Genomic DNA, 17,349 nt, shown 5'->3' on the forward strand with positions numbered 1-17,349 from the left:
CATGCAACCTGGTTTCTTGTAGACCCAATGTTGTCAAGTTTAGTTTTTGTAGTTGAACTTCTGAAAGTCTTGACAACTGTGTCCTTAAGGATCCTGTTCTTTGTTTTCTTTGAGTTATATTGCACAAAAAAAATGTCCAAAATGTATATTGAAAAGAATTCTTTCTCAAACCAGATTTGATATAATTACAGCTTTGATGGTTTGACTACTGAGCAGTTATTACAAATGACTTAGATCATAGTTAAGTGATACTGCTTTGGTGCTTTATGAATAGCTTAAAAAGAATTCCAAACCTTGCAAAATGTCACTTGTTACTGTACCCTCACATGGAGTATTGTTTGTTGATCATATCGTATTTTTAAATTTTGAGATGCTTGGCTAATTTTCTATTAATTCCGTGAGCCTGGATAGCTTCACATAAAATATCATTATTTAGAATGAAAATCTGGTACATAGTTTGTTCTTTTTCAATACCTTGGTTATCTTTTTATTGCTATTTGTGATTTCCAAAATCAATTTGGGAGCTGTTGAGGCTATTACTGCCTGATTAAGTATTGGCAACGTAAGATGTGCTATGACTTTTTTCCCATCATGAGGCAGCTCATTGGTTAACGCTGCTGCCTCATATTGCTAGGGACCAGGTGTCGATTCCAGCTGTTGATGACTGTCTGTGTGGAGTTTGCACATTCTTCCTGTATCTGCACAGCTCTGGTTTCCTCCCACAATTCAAAGATGTGCGGGTTATAACCATGCTAAATTGACCCGTAGTGTTCAAGGATGTGTAGACTAGGTAGATTACCCGTGGTAAAATGTGGGATTATGGTGATAGGGTGCAGGATGGAATGCTCTACAGAGGGTCACTGCAGCCTTGATGAGCCGAATGGCCTCTCTTTGTACTGTAGGGATTCTATGAAACTACTAAACCTGTGAAAACATATGGTATTCATAACATGAAAAAGATTTGTCCCTGCATGACTCCAGTATTATCACTGAATTGGAGTACAATAATGTAATTTAGTGATATTGCAGTCATGCTATTTTGCAAAAAATATTGTTTTTAGATCCCCCACAGGCAAATCAAGTTCTCCATGGGCTGTGAAAAAAATTAATGCCAAGTGTAATACAGAGCAGCAAAATATTTACTTAAAGCGACTTCAGCAAGAAGCCAAACTGCTGAAAGATATTGAGCATCCAAATATTGTTGGTAGGTTTGTTTACATGTTTAATGTAGAAAAATCTGAGAAAGCACAATATGAACCTAAGTAATTTTTTTTTAAATCAACAGTCACTCGCTAGTATTTGTACCACATAGAAATTTGAATTATATAGTTCCCTTTAGTATTGAACATTGTACTTGTCTTTTCACACGTCTGTCTCAAAATAATATCAAAGTACATTCCTCCATTTATATCAAACAGCACTGGCCTGATTGAATCTGAATCTGAATCTGAATCTGAACTGGTTGTCACCTACAATTTGATGTGATGCCTACAGTTTTAATTGGGTGAAGTGCTTCCACATCTATGCTTGGACTACTAACAAAAATTAGACTTTGTAGTGTCCAAAATATTATTGTTTTTCTTATGGATGAGACTCTAACTGGAGATCCAATTTACGTAGTTAAATGGATGTTAACGAATTCATTCTAGAGAGAAGCAAGGAATTCTGATCCAGCTAAAATTCTTCTATCACTGCCATCGCAAACAACTTGAAATTGTTGAATAATTATGGCACGGGAAAGCCATTTGGCCTGTCATGTGTGTGCCAGCTGTCTGCAAGAGTAGTTCACCTGATTCTACTACTCAGCTTTTTACCTGTAGCCTCATATTTCTTTCTCGAGATAATTATCAAATTCGCTCTTGAAAGGCTTGATTGAAACTTTTCCCATAAAACACTCACTTCTGTTTGAAAAATATCTCTGGCACTGAATTTCTTCCTCAGCACAGTTACTATTATGTACAAACAATGGTTATGTTAGCTTTTGAATGGATATCCCATTGCTTGTTTTATACAGCTCCATCTTACCTAAATTCTAGTTTTAAAAAAAACTGTGGCAACTAATGGAGAGGTTGCAGATGTAAACTTGCAGTTTTATTTTTTTAAAGTAAGGATTAGTCTCATCTTTACACTTCTAAGAAACTGTAGCACTTTTAAATTGATACCTTCTGTCCGCAGGGTACAGAGCTTTTACTAAAGCAAATGATGGTACTCAGTGTCTAGCTATGGAGTTTGGAGGAGAAAAGTCTTTGAATGATCTGATAGAAGAAAGGAAGGAAAATGGCAAAGAACCTTTTCCTGCTTCTACCATCCTGAAAGTAGCTCTGCATGTAGCTTATGGATTGAAGGTATTTTGTTAAATATTCATTTGAGATATGAGTAATGTATTTGGCCAATATTTATTGCCCAGTTCCACTTTCTCTGGGGAAGATGATGAATTGCCTTTTTGAATTGCTACAGTTATGTGACATCATGTTAGGGAAGAAATTCCACAATTTTGAACAAGTGACAGGGATGTAACATTGATGTTCTGGATAGGAGAAATAATTGTATGGGGTTTGGAGGAAGAAAGTAAATATGAAGGGATTTTAGGGTCTGGAGGGGAAGTAGAAAAAAGATGCAAAGAGGAAGAGGGAAACTGCAGCTGGAAAATAATTTTTAAAAGTCTGTCAACAAAGATAACTGGGAGTCAGGAAACATAGGATTTGTTACCTTTCAAATGAATATTCAATCTCTATATTCCATCTGCTTATATTCAGGCGCTACCAAATGAGGAATTATGTAATGAATGCTATTGTAATAAACACTGCATAAATAGTTAAATTTAATTCTAAGGTTTAAGATCTGAGATGCAATAAATACAGCTATAACTGGCTAATTAAAATCTTTTAGTTTTATGCATATACAATGGAAATTAATTAGCTGTGATCTCGACAATCTGTGGAAGGTGTTTACGGTAATGACCTTCCATGTATAGGGGTATCAGTTATTTTGGGGAAATCAAACCTTAGGGCCAACCTATGCTTGTTGTCTTGTCCCAATTTAAGTATTGGTGTCAAATAAACTGATACTTTTCTTGTGCAGTATGGCTTTAAGTTTCATAGTGAATTGAGAATTATTGTTGAATTCTAATATTCCTTCTGTGTGGTTAAATGGGAATACTCCATCTATCAGAAATGTTGAAGCCGCACTCCTTGAGATGAGTGGAGTGTTTAATTGTATTGCTTACTTGTTGTTTTGTAGATGGTGTGCAGGTTTAGGGGTCTTAGGCAAGATATTTTGTTGATAATTCATAGCCCATTACCTGCTTTTGTAGCCACATTATTTATCTGGCTAGTCCAGTTAATTTTCAGATGAATGGTGATTCCCCCGGGTGTGGATAATTGAGGACATAGACATGGTTATATTGTTGAACATCGAGGGGAAATAGTTATATTTTTCATTTGTTTGGGATAGTCATTGCCTTGTACTTAGATGGCATAAATGTTATTGACCAACTGTCACTCCAAGCCTGAATGTCCAGATTTTGATGCAAGTGGGTATGGAATATTTGTTTCATTATAAAGAGTTGGGACTGGAACTGGCAACATGGCAGCAATTAACAGCTCCGCTTTGACCTTAAGGACCAAATTCAATGAAGCAATTTGAAGCTATTTCTGTCTGGGATACTACCCTGAGAAACCTCTGCAGTGATCTTATTGAGCTGAAATGATTGGTTTCCAACAGTAACAGATCTCTTCCTTTATATTAGGTATAACTCCAAATAGTTGAGAGTTTGTCTCTTTTTCAACTTTTTTTAGATTAGTTTTACAAAGGCTCATTAATGCTGCCAGTCATTATCATCCCACATCCAGTGTATTGGTTAAAGTACTAGAGCATTTATTTGAGAGAATAATTTTGTGGCCAGTTCCCGGCACCAGTTTGTAGGTGACATGTCAAGACCTTGCATAAGTGTAGGGTTCACTACGATGGTAAATCCACATAGTTTCTTCCACAACCCCCTGCCCTCCCATATTACATTATTGAATGCCGACTCTTTCATCATACTGTTGCATTTTTTTTTCCTTTTCAAATACTTAATTTCCTTTTGAAAGTTTATCTTTTAATCTACTTCCTTTTGGACAGTGCATTTGTGAATACACTATTTCTTTATTACACCACCAATTATCTTAAATGTGTGCCTTTAGTTACCCATCTGCTGTCACTGGAAACCGTTTCTCCTTACTTACTACGTAAAAGCTGTTAACACTTCTGTGTTTGCCCATTTCATAAATCTGTGCTTCTGAGGCTCATTCCTTTTCTCATTGTTAACAATCTTTCCAAGTTTCATGGCAGTAACAAACTTTGCAATTATGCGCCAGTTACTGAATGTGTATCAAGTGGAACGTTAGGTTAACTGCATCCCTTGGATATGTCGTCATGTACCTCCTTCCAACTTGTAAAGTAATTGTCACTGCTATTCTCCAACTTCTCACTTCCCCACTTTTATACTCATGCACCATGCTCTTGAATGTCATGGGCTTCTGTTTTGCTATTCTGTGGTAACTTATCAAATTATTTTTCAAGTTCAGATGAACAACAATGTTGAAGGCACAATTTGCACAGGCAAAAATAGAGACATCAGGAGAAATTATTGATCAGAGCTGAATGTCTGGCTGCCAATCGTTCAGTGAGGAATACACAAGAGATTAAAGTTTAAGGAAGTGCAAAGTTTTAGGAGGGGTGAAATTAAACAGTTGAAATCAATGAGTTTGCTCATGGAAAAGCTGCTGCCAGAAATAAATGTCCACACCATGGCAAAATTATTGTAAAACTCCAGCTGCTGCTGCAGTTATGTTTTACGGGATGAAATGCTGCCATCTGTAGCTAGTCTGATCCCCTTGTTCTAGTTCAAAATTACATGCTTGGTTTTTCCAGATTATTTTAAAACTTAAGCAGTTATTAAAATAAATATTCAGGAAGGCTCACTACTATCACTGTGTGGTACTTGTGCATACCTAATAAATCAGGTCTTAGCCAATTTACCCATTTTTCAGAACAAATTTATGTTTTAAAATAAGGACTAGCTAATGTTAGCTGTTATAATACCAGCTGATATTATTACGAGTTAAGTCAATCCCAGATTAAAACCTGGCTTGATAGGGTTTTATCTTTGTTTTGATAATGTGCTCTTTCACTGAAACATAAACATTCGATGCTGTACATTTGAGTTTGATAATAAAACAGAAGCTTTCTAATGCAAATGATGTGAAGATAGAACAGAATAAACCAATCTATTTCGGCATAACACAAATTTAATAGACAATAAAATACAATCCTATTAACTGTAACAGTATCAATTGCAACAGCCTTTTAAAGTATTCTCACCAGAGAGAATTTTCTCCTGTTTCACATCTATGGAGCTTAGTTTAACTTGGGTTCAATTCCTATCTTGAGAATCTGTTAGTCTTGCATCTTTGTGCAATTTAGATTTCCTCAGTCTTAAATAATCCTTTCAGGGTTTGGTCTGCAAGTTTTAAACTAGCCTCCTTGCACTGAGGTAACCAATTTCTTAACGGTCTTAAAACTCAGAAGCAACTGTTTTACACATCTAGCTTCCACCATGATGTCTGCAAACTTCTCCAAACTGAAACTTTTTTCTCTCTCTCAAGGTGTGCGTGTTTCTGTTGAGTACAAAAACACCCAGAACTTTCTATCTGAAAAACTAGTGCACAACACTCTTTGCTTCATTTGCTTGTAAACTCTCTCAATGTAAACAAAACCATGTTATTCTTCAGGAATTGTCTCTAATAGTTTGTTTTCAAAGAAAACACCAGCTGTAGAAATACTTGTAAGTTAAACATAAAATGCCTTCAAACACCTCACTGGCTCAATATTCATATATCCAAAATAAATGATATTAAAATGTATTTAAATCATACATCTTAAATTACAGTTACAATCTTGCTTTTCTAAAATAAAAATCCTTTTTTGGATTAAGGTTGCTGATGTTATTAATTGAGTAAATGAATGCTATACTAATGTATCCTTTCGTGACTAAGCTGATTAAAGTGTCAAGACATAGATAAAAGTATGTCTTCAATTAGATTAATGGACAAAATGTTACTGATGGTATTTGAAAAGTCTATAGGATTGTTGTGTCACAGTGGTAGTGACTCTATCTTTGAGCCAGAAGATCTCGGTTTAAGGTCTCCCACAGCTCAGGAAATCTGGAATAACATCTCTGAACAGATTGATAGGGAAGTATAAAATATCTGATTCATGATGGATAAAGTACTGGATTTCATAAAATTCACAATTCTGTACCAGACTCTGGCATTATAAATATTGCAATCATAATATAATGATTAAAACTAGTTTATGAAACATGCAATTCCAGTTTAGTCTTAAGTCAGTGTTATCCATTCATTTTTAGCTTCCTAATTCATTTTTGTGTTCTCCGCAATGACCTTTTGCCAGTCCAGTTTAAAAATACTGCTGACATGTCCAGGAGCAGTTCCCAGTTAATTATCTGTTTTGTAAATTATTACTCAACTTGCTCATCCCTTCCCTTTACTAATATTGTAGCTATTGTCAAATCATTTCATTACCATTTATCATTTGTTCTGCATTTTTCATTTTATGTATTTTTCTAACACAGCCACTTAACTTGCAAAAATAATGTGCTTTTGCTCCACTTCAAGATGATTGCCTGCTATGTCATACAGCTGCTGTGTGTTTAGTTCAGGTACCTTTGCAGGTCTGCCCATTTCATGAGGTAGATGAGGTTAACATTTAATAATTTTGATTTTTTTCTTGTTAATATATTGCATCATCTTTCTTCCTACAGCCTTGCATATTGGTAATTTATTAAAATACTTCATTTTAAAAAGAATAAACATTGAGATTTCTGTGTTCAGTAGCAAGATCAAAAGTTTTGTTTCAAAAGTAGTTTACTTCATGGAGAATTCTCAACCTCCGCCTGTTTTTATTTCACTAGCAACATTTTAATACTACATTTTTACACTGATAAGTGCATTTCTGCAGAATTATTACTCTTAAATACTTATTTACTTTTGAAACTTTCAGTATCTGCATAATGAGAAAAGACTCTTGCATGGAGATATCAAATCTTGTAATATCGTCATTAAAGGAGATTTTCAGACCATTAAGATCTGTGATGTTGGTGTTTCACTCAAATTAGATGAAAACATGCAAGGTATGTGACAGTTCCCTTATCAACATTGGTAGAAATAAATTAGCAGGATGGACTAATTATTTTTTTTGTCCCACTCCTCCACTACCACAACAGTGTATGAATTTTAAAGGCAGCTGATATTGCCAATTATAAATATTAGACTGTATTAAAAGCCAGACTGCATGCCTCCTTGAATTAATACGTGAAGAATTAGTTTTACTGTAAAAGACCATATTGTGCAGAGTTGTAAAAATTAACAAAAGGTGTGTAATGTGCTGCTTAAAATCTTACAATATTCTGCAAGGGCAAAGGTGTAAAATTTGCTTTTTTTTTTAAAGAACCTTGTTCAGATACAAAAGAAAAACCGAAAGCACTGTGGATGCTGTAAATCAGAAACAAAAAGAGGTTGCTGAAAAAGTTCAACAGGTCTGGAGGCACCTGTGCAGAGAAATCAAAGTTAATGTTTCAGGTCCGGTGACCCTTCCTCAGACCTGTTGAGGTTTTCCAGCAATCTCTGTTGTTGTTCAAATACAGTTACGTTCAGAAAGTAGAATTATTCAGATTGTCTGAATGCTGCTCTGCAGCCAAAGTCACTTTCCACACAAGCTATTGGTACTGGAGGTTCTCCCTTGATCAGGTATGGCTGGTCATATTCTCTCTGGGAATAGTGATGTTGATTCAAATTTTTCCTTCAAGAATCTGAGGTGATGAGGTCTTCCAGTAGGTTGAAAGAGATTTTGGAGAAAGGGAAAGCAAAGGTGTGATACTCTAGACAGTTTCTTTGACTATTCAAATCCAATATGTTTTGCTCCGGAAACTGGGTATGTGACATATCTTTAAAAGTGTAGATTTGGTTACTCCATTTAAGCAGCTTGCAATCTTTATAAATGCAATATTTTTCTGCTGCTGTAACCATGTCCTTTTGGTTTGAAAGATCACTTTCAGTCAATAATATTCTAAATCAGTGAATCAATCCATCCATCCAATGACACAAGTTAATATCATTAATAAAATGATTTATCAGGAGTTTTTCATCACAATGACATTTTTGTTAAATGTGGCAAATTTTAATACTTGTCTAGTTGCATCTTTTCTCCTTTTTTCAAATTTTGTGTTCTCAATGCAATCACATATTTTCACATAATTGAAAGTGAAGTCACATGGTGTGCAGGGTATTCTAGCTAGGTGAATAAAGAACTGGTTGAGTAACAGGAGACAGAGTAATATTTGAAGGGAGTTTCTCGAAATGGAGAAAGGTGACCAGTGGTATTCCACAGGGGTCAGTGTTTGGGCCATTGTTGTTTGTGATATACATAAATGATCTGGAAGAGGGCACTGTTGGTATGATTAGCAGGTTTGCAGATGACATGAAGATTGGTGAAGTAGCAGAAAGCATAGGGGACTGTCAAAGAATACAGGAGAATATAGATAGATGGAGAGTTGAACGGAGAAGTGGCAGATGGAGTTCAATCCAGGCAAATGTGAGGTGATGCATTTTGGGAAGTCTAATTCTGGAGCAAATTACATAGTAAACGGAAGAGCCTTGGGAAAAGTTGATGAGCAGAGAGATCTGGGAGTTCAGGTCCATTGTACCTTGCTGCACAGGTGGATATAGTGATCAAGAAGGCACATGGTATGCTTGCTTTCAACAGATGGGGTATTGAGTATAAGAGCTGGCAGGTCATGTTAAAATTGTACAAGATATTAGTTCGGCCACATTTAGAATACTGTGTTCAGTTCTGGTCGCCACATTACCAAAAGGATGTGGACGTTTTTAAGAGAGTGCAGAGGTTTACGAGGATGTTGCCTGGTATAGAAGGTGCTAGCTATGAAGATAGGTTGAGTCAGTTAGGATTCTTTTCGTTAGAAAAAAGGTGATTGAGGGGGGACCTGATTGATGTCTACAAAATCATGAAGGGTATAGACAGGATAAGTAGAGATAAGCTTTTTCCATGAGAGGTCACGCTTTCAAGATGAGAGGTGAAAAGTTTAAGGGAGATACACGTGGCAAGTACTTTCCACAGAGGGTGGTAGGTGCCTGGAACGCGTTGCCAGCAGAGGTAGTAGACACAGGCACGGTAGATTCATGTAAGATGCGCTGGACAGATGCATGACAGAGCAGAGGCACACAGATGCTTAGGAATTGGGCGACGGGTTTAGACAGTGGATTTGGATCGGCTCAGGCTTGGAGGGCCGAAGGGCCTGTTCCTGCACTGTAAATTTTCTTTGTTCTTTGATCAAACCATTTTGATTTTATGGTGCTTGCAGGAACAGTACACTGCATGTAAATTGTATTAAATTATTGATATTAAGTTTTAAGATATTTAAGCTCAGGTTTAGGTTCTGGATGTAGGTTTGCTTGCTGAGCTGGATGGTTCATTTTCTGGTGTTTCGTCACCATACTAGGTAACATCTTCAGTGAGCCTCCGGACGAAGCACTGCTGGTGTTTCCTGCTTTATATTTATATGTTTGGGTTTCCTTGGGTTGCTGATGTCATTTCCTGTTCTTTTTTAGATTAGATTAGATTCCCTACAGTGTGGAAACAGGCCCTTCGGCCCAACTAGTCCACACTGACCCTCCGAAGAGTAACCCACCCAGACCCATTCCCCCTAACTTATGCACCTACCTCTATGGGCAATCTAGCATGACCAATTCACCTAACCCGTACATCTTTGGACTGTGGGAGAACACCGGAGGAAACCCACGTAGACATGGGGAGAATGTGCAAACTCCACACAGTCGCCCGAGGCTGGAATCAAACCCGGGTCCCTGGCGCTGTGAGGCAGCAGTGCTAATCACTGAGCCACCGTGCCGCCCCGCCCCAAGATGGGATCCAAATCAATGTGTTTGTTGTTAGAGTTCCAGTTGGAATACCATGCTTCTAGGAATTCTCGTGCATGTCTCTGTTTGGTGTGTCCTTCCTCATCCAAATGTAAGGATACTAGTGAGAGAGGGTCATGTCATTTTGTGGCTAGTTGATGTTCATGTATCCTGGTGGCTAGTTTTCTGTCTGTTTGTTCAATGTAGTGTTTGTTACAGTTCTTGCACGGTATTTTGTAAATGACATTAGTTTTGCTTATTGTCTGTGTAGGGTCTTTCAAGTTCATTAGCTGCTGGTTTAGTGTGTTGGTCGGTTTGTGGGCTATCTGATACCAGGAAAGACACCACTTTGAAGTATGGTGACAAAACATCTGAAAATGAACCTTCCAGCTCAGCAAGCAAACCTGCATCCATTGTTGCTGTTCTTCAACTCTGATATTATTTAGTTATCTTCATTATCCATGAAGACCAAGGCATATTTTGAACAGTTTGGACTTGAGGGAGTTCCTAGTATTTGCAATTAATTTCAAAATTAATAGATCTTGTAAAGAAAAGAGCTGATGTGTTTAGGATTTCATGCTCAATATTGTGCTTGAATGCTGTCAATCTTTGGAAACTGCTATTTATGTCACTTTTAAAGTTTATTTTGCCTAATAATAAAAAAGCTTGGACAGATTGACCATCTTTTGTGAGTGTTAGTCATTAGCGGGGTTCCTGAAGCAGGATTTGTTTTGAACATAATTTTGCTCTTCTCCGGTTTCAAAATATATTGACTTAGTAGAAAGGAATGTTCTGTCATCTGTTATTGTTTTTGGTCTGTAGGGTGTTTGTTTTAAGTTGGCTTAAATACAAATGCATATTCAGTTTATAGTTCATCTGAAGTGCTAAAATGTTGAGGATATCCCCAACCATGAGAATAGGCTAAAGGGGAAAAAGACTGCTTGTGCACAAGAAAACTTAGCTTAGTTCCACCTAATTAGCTATCTCTTTACTGTCTCACAAGTGTTGTCTCCACTATACCCAATCCATTCTAAGAACTGTGAATGCTGTAAATCGGTGACAAAAATACAAATTGCCGGAAAAGCTCAGGAGATCTGGCAGCAGCTGTGAAGAGAAATCGGAGTTAGCATTTTGGGTCGATTGACTCTTCCTCAGAACTGTAGTGTAAAAATAGTGTAAGGTGTTCTGAGGGTCACTTTACCCAAAATGCTAACTCTGATCTCTCTCCACCAATGTTGCCAGACCTGCTGAGCTTTGTCAGCAATTTCTATTTTTGAGGCTATTCCATGCATTTGATCACGTTTAGTGTATGCCCACATCCTACTGTTATTCTTTAGCTCAAAGGTGTTCCAAACACTTATTTTCTAAGGTGTTAACTTTGTTTTTAGTGTTTTCCCCCTCATTCCATTTTTCAGTTTTTACTCCACTCAGTCCTGTTAATATGGGATAAGCCTTGATTGATGTTCCTTCTGTCAGGCTCTGGTGCTGGAACGCCTCCTTTAAAGTGTTGCTAACAGTTTTAAGGTAAAGATTTATATAATTTCCGCATCCACAGTGTCATTTTAAGATTTATTTTCCAGTAAGTGATCCTAAAACATCATACATTGGAACTGAACCATGGAAACCAAAGGAAGCTCTGGAAGAAAATGGCCTAATTACAGACAAATCAGACATCTTCGCCTATGGCCTTACCTTATGGGAAATGATGACTCTTTCTATGCCTCATATAAATATTTCTGAAGGTAAGCTTGCACTTTTCTGGATTTCCATATAATTCTTTAATGATGTGGCTATTTCACTGAATGGATCTGAGAATTAGTATATATAGTTTTCTGTGACTTTTCATTTATTAAACTGAATGGACAGAAAATCATGGACTATTTCTATTATTCCCTGTGTTCCATCCATTGGGACTTGTGAATTAACCATATCAATATCATGACCAACAGCTAAACTGTATGTATATATGAACGAAAAATGAACTGGTCACTCAGCCCTTCAAGCCTGCTCAATCTTTCAATATGATCACGGCTGATCTCCTTTCAACCTTGACTTGACAACTTTGCATAGTTCCAGTAATCTTTCAACCCTTGGTAATCACCACTCCCTTAAACATATTTAAAGATTATACATTTGAGGAACGGAATTCCAGAAAAATTCTTTCTCTCTTGAATAGGCGACTCTTTGTATTTAAAGTATGAACCCTAGTTTTAGATTCTCCCCCGAGAGTAACATCCTTTCCATATATGTCCAGTCAAGTTTCTTCTGGATCTTTTTAGTTTCAATTACATCACCTCCAATTCTTCCAGAGGATATTAGCTTAAATCTGTCAAGCCTTTGCTCAACACAATCTGCTTGTTCCAGGTATTAGATTGGTAAACCTCCTCTGAATTGCTTCTGATGCATTGACATCCTTTTGTAAGTATGGTGATCAGTACTACACACAGAACTCCAGATCTGGTCTCACTAGTGCCCAGATCTACTAGGATTTTCAGAAGGCCTTTGACAAGGTGGTGTACTAGTGTCTGCTAAATAAGAGCCCATGGTGCATAGGGCAAGGTGATATAGAGGATTGGGGCTGACTGGCATATGGCAGAAAATTGGGTTTAAGTGGTATTTTTCAGAATGGCAGCTAGTGATTATTGGAGTCCCAAAGGGGGTTAGTGTTTGGTACCACAACTATTCACGTTATACATTAACAAACTGGATGAAGAATATGAGGGCATTGTTGGAGATGACACAAAGCTAGGGACATGTGTTGAGAAAGTGGGAAGGCTGTTGAAAACTTGGACAGGTTAGGAGTGTAGGCAAAGAACTGGCAAATGGAATACAATGTGGGAAAGTGTGAGGTTTTGCACTTTGGTACGAAGGAGATAGGCATAGACTATTTTCTGAATTCCAAAACGTAAAGGGACTTGGGAGCCATAGTTCATGATTCTCAAAGTTATTGTTTAGGTTCATTAGCAGTTAGGAAAATAAATGCAGGGGTAGTATTCATTTGAAGAAAGCTAAAATACGTGGGTAGGGATGTACAGCTGTATAAGTCTCTGGTCAGACCACAGTTGAAATATTGTTCAAGGCAGTTATGGATCCCATATCTTGACCAAATGGCCAATCCTGCTTCTACATCTGTGATTTTTATCATCTGCACAACTGAAACATAACCTCATTTTCTTGTATTTAATTCCCTTTGCAGTAAGACATAACATTCTATTGCCTTTCCTAATTACTTACTGCACCTGTGTTTGAATGTTCTGTCATTCATCCAGATCTTTCTGCACCTCAGCTTTGCAACCTCACCATTTCGGTAATGTTGCATTTTACATTTGATGCCATGTGGTGATATTTGGGGACAGTGCTAGTGGGAAGGTGCAATAAGAATGAAGTGATAACATTGAGAGTAAGAGTTGAATGTGCAGAGAGAAAGGCATTGGAAGTAGTCCAGAGAAGGTTCACTTCTGTTATGAAGGGATTTTCTTGGGAGGTCGAGTTCATTGATGCTTAGAAGAATGAAAGGAGTCCTTGTTGAAAAGTATAGGGTTCTTAAGGGGTTTGGCAGTATAGCTGTGGAAAGTGTTAGGGAGAGACTAAAGACCTGGGGGCCATACTCTGAGAATAGGGTCACCTATTAAAGACAGGTGGAAGCATTTTTTTCCTGATGGTAATTACAATCTCTGGAATCACAATGATACACCGGGCTGCTCCTTAGTCTCTGTTTTGATAGCACTGAATGTTTGTGGATATGGTGATAAGCAGGTATTTTGCCCTGAATGGTGTTCTGTTTCTTGTGTTTGTTGGACCTAGAATCATGCAGGCAAGTGTGAAGTAATCCATCACTGATTTGCACCTTGTATGTTTACATTTACTTTTCTTATGTTTACTAAATCTCATGTTGCTAGAAAAGTTATGTTTGTATACTGAAGATGGCATGGGACATGGTTTGTGTTGTGAGCTTCCACCATGAAAGATCCTAACTGCTACTTGCATATTAAATAATGTTAATCATCAGGCATAACAATAGGGTTTTGTGTGTGTTTAATGTGAATGGGTATACATACTCCCTTGGGATGGGGAATACTTCACTAAGGGAAAGTACAATGTCCAAAAATAAATTTAATAATTTGTTCATTTTAGTGATATTAATGCAGGTAGCTGTCAAGGTTAATAGTTGGAAGTATGTGTGTAGGCACTGTTCAATCTTTAGTATTTATTGGTAAAGGGAGTATACCTGAAAATTATTAGAATGCCTACTGAACATGTATGCTTGCATTTTATCCCTCATTGTGAAGCAGTGTAGTACTACTGGGTTTCAGATTACAGCCCACAGCAAGTCTGAAAACACCAAGTGCAACAAATTGGGACAAGATGAAATTGTCCTTTGTTCCAATGGTTGTAAGAAATATACCTGGATAATTATACTGTATTTAAATACTTTTGATTTGTTCTTCTGTTCTAGACTCTGCAGATGAGTATGAAGACAGCTTTGATGATGACAGTTTTGATGAAGATGCTTATTATGCAGCTTTAGGAACGAGACCTGCACTTAACATGGAAGAACTAGATGATTCTTACAGGCAGGTTGTTGAACTGTTTGTCGTTTGTACAAATGAAAATCCTAAAAAACGTCCCTCAGCTGCAGAGATAGTAGAGGAATTGGAGAAAGCAACTGAAAAGAAATAAAGTGCGATGAAATCTTTTGTCCAACCTGTCTTTGTTTTATGAATGTACTTGTATAAAATGTATTGTACTAACCCACTTTTAAAATTCATGTCATTGTCATTTATATTTTGCAAGTTAAACTGAATAAAATGCATGAGCAGCATATTTACAGTATATGTCCTATGATTCAAGGTGTGACCTGTTCAATATACCATGTGGGGCTTAGTTGAAACGTACGACTGGCCTGGCCTTGCAGGACTCTTTGTTGATGAATATAAAGTTTCCGCAATAACAAGATACTGACTCTGATGTTAGAGAATGAGAATGTGGCAGTTTTAATATTGCTTAAACAGAATTAAAGCAATTTCAATCGTGTGACTCATTTTAATTAAAATAAAACTATTCTTCCAAATATTCATTATTACACTGCCTCCAGATTTGTACTCACTGGTGAAATACTGTAGTATTCTACCTTTCATATTTGTTATAAGAGATCAGCTTAATTTGTTACCAGTGGTATGCATGTTACTGAACTGTTCTTTTGTAATTAGTGACTGGCTTTGTGCTTTTTAATTCTCTAACCACACTATGAATAATTGTGAAGATGGGAACTTAGGTTAAGAAACAGAAATCTGGGGTCAATCACCAGAATTCATTACATGCAATTTTCAAATTAATATTAAATTGTACCCTATGAAAAGTGAAGATTTTTGACAATCAAAGCTGAGAATAATGAATACCTGGACATTAGGTATAATCAACTTTTTATTGTATTACAATGAGCAATTTCTATAGATATTAAGTGTTGGATCAAATATTTGGAGGGACCAAAAGCTGCTAAAATAAGCATAGCAAGATAAGATTTAAAATTCACTAACTGTGATAACCTTATTATGTAGACATTTCACTTTTCTAAACTAAGTTGTGTTTGAGAACTCTTAAACTACCTATAATACAGGCTTCTAGAATAACAGACAAAGATGAACAGCAATAAAATTAAGCATATTTACATGTCTCAATCAATCCTTTTCATTTAGAATATTAAGTTTCCACAAATCCATTTTAACAACATAATTAACATAGTAACCCTTAACATTGGTTTTAGATCAAATGAGTTTTTGCAAACAGTACAAAACATACTAGCAATTCAGACTAGTATGAATTTAACATCAAGTTCTGGGGACTGAGGCTGTGCCAAATTTCCTGAATTTTTAATTACCTGTTATCTGACATGTAGAAACCCAAACGAACTTAGTCAATGCATTTTAAGTCAACAATCCAGTGTGTTACAATGAGGTGGATCCTGAAAAGCATAGTCCATTTAAAATTGCTGAATGCCAATTTGTATTTGTGGCTTGTATTATAAGTTACATAAATGTTGAGGGGGCGAGAGAATATTTGGTTTCTGGACAATTGCAGATTTGGGATACTGGACCTGTATTCAGAGGTTAGTTTATACTATACAAAGAGTCTTCCTTACCCTGCCAAATGTTGTACTAATTGGTAAGTGGTTAGAGTCAAAAAATTCAGGTTAACCAATAAAGTTATAAACCAGGAAATTTGGGGTTTCACAGTATTTAGATGCAAACAGCTTGCCTGATGGTGTTGGATCAGAGAAGGCGATCTCATTTTTATTCAGGCAAGTTCCATACATGAATGTCTTCCTGAAAAAGAGATAAAGTACATTAAATTCAATTATATAAAATCCCAAATGCATTTTATTAACAGGAGTAAGGAAATATTAAAAAAAAATTACCGAACAATATCCACCATTCTACTGGCAATTTGTTTTCTCCGCATAAAACTGAAGACCCAGATTCTGCTTATGCCACAAATAGCCTCTTCTGGCACTGTAGAACATCTCCAGGCACGATGATGTTCCAATAGGTGACTGTTTTCTGTATTTTTCTGATCAGTAGGTTCAGATAGCACCCGAAAGGCCTGCAGAGGTTATCCAAGAAAATTAAAGAACAAAATGCTTCAAAACAAATTTAAAATTGAACTAAAGGTTCCAGCAAGATCCTCTGCAAAGGAGCTAAGTAATCAATATATTTAAAATTAGCTATAACAGCTGACTGTAGAATCATTAATAGAATCCTTCAGATTTTCCCTTTGTTACTGTTACCTTGTGCTGACCAACTATTTTTGTAAAGAAACCGAAATACTTTGGCTGTTGGAAATCTGAAACAAATGCTGGAGAAACTCAGCAGGTCTGGCAGCATCTGAGGAGGAAGAAACAGAGTTAACATGTAGTCTGGTACAACTCTTCTAAAGTAATCATACTGGATTCAAACTGTTAACTCTGATTTTATAAGTCTCTGCTGTCCACTCTCCATTGTGAGGGGATAAATTATAGGATGCTGCAAAAAGGCATGAATCATGATGAGATGTGAAAAGTAGAACTGAATACATAAAAGTATACTTTGGGGTCGAGGCAGACTTCAAAGCTATCTGAACTTGAACAAAACTCATATGAAGGAGTGACTGAAATCATACAAGATGATTTTGCTGGGAAACAGCAAAAATATTAAAATTTAACTTTTACATATATATCTGATTCTGGGATGTTAGCATTGCTGGCAAAGCCAATGTTTACTTTGCTTTCTTATCAATAATATGGGAGTTGAAGTTACTTTGGTTGAAATAGACCAAACACGGTCTTTCAGATTTTAGCAAATAGCTTGAAGAAGGTGAT

The 17,349-nt window shown here is 36.6% G+C and overlaps 2 protein-coding genes across 3 annotated transcripts in view; one reads left to right on the forward strand and one right to left on the reverse strand.

Moving 5' to 3' along the window:
* pbk (PDZ binding kinase) overlaps window positions 1–14,819 on the forward strand; it is a 29,150-nt gene extending 14,331 nt beyond the window's left edge. The window contains exons 3-7 of the mRNA XM_043675165.1: window positions 1,062–1,204; window positions 2,176–2,345; window positions 7,066–7,195; window positions 11,576–11,737; window positions 14,452–14,819. Coding sequence (XP_043531100.1) covers window positions 1,062–1,204; window positions 2,176–2,345; window positions 7,066–7,195; window positions 11,576–11,737; window positions 14,452–14,675 — 829 coding nt within the window. The 3' untranslated portion in view covers window positions 14,676–14,819. The remainder of the gene's footprint in view (window positions 1–1,061; window positions 1,205–2,175; window positions 2,346–7,065; window positions 7,196–11,575; window positions 11,738–14,451) is intronic.
* A 345-nt stretch (window positions 14,820–15,164) lies between these two features.
* esco2 (establishment of sister chromatid cohesion N-acetyltransferase 2) overlaps window positions 15,165–17,349 on the reverse strand; it is a 42,432-nt gene continuing 40,247 nt past the window's right edge. For both annotated transcript variants that reach the window (XM_043685095.1, XM_043685090.1), the window contains 2 exons: window positions 16,411–16,595; window positions 15,165–16,318 (listed from right to left, as the gene is read on the reverse strand). In XM_043685095.1, the coding sequence (XP_043541030.1) occupies window positions 16,186–16,318; window positions 16,411–16,595 (318 nt within the window). In that variant the 3' untranslated portion in view covers window positions 15,165–16,185. The remainder of the gene's footprint in view (window positions 16,319–16,410; window positions 16,596–17,349) is intronic.

The sequence above is a fragment of the Chiloscyllium plagiosum genome, chromosome 3 (genome assembly GCF_004010195.1).
Source record: "Chiloscyllium plagiosum isolate BGI_BamShark_2017 chromosome 3, ASM401019v2, whole genome shotgun sequence".
Lineage (NCBI taxonomy): Eukaryota > Metazoa > Chordata > Chondrichthyes > Orectolobiformes > Hemiscylliidae > Chiloscyllium > Chiloscyllium plagiosum.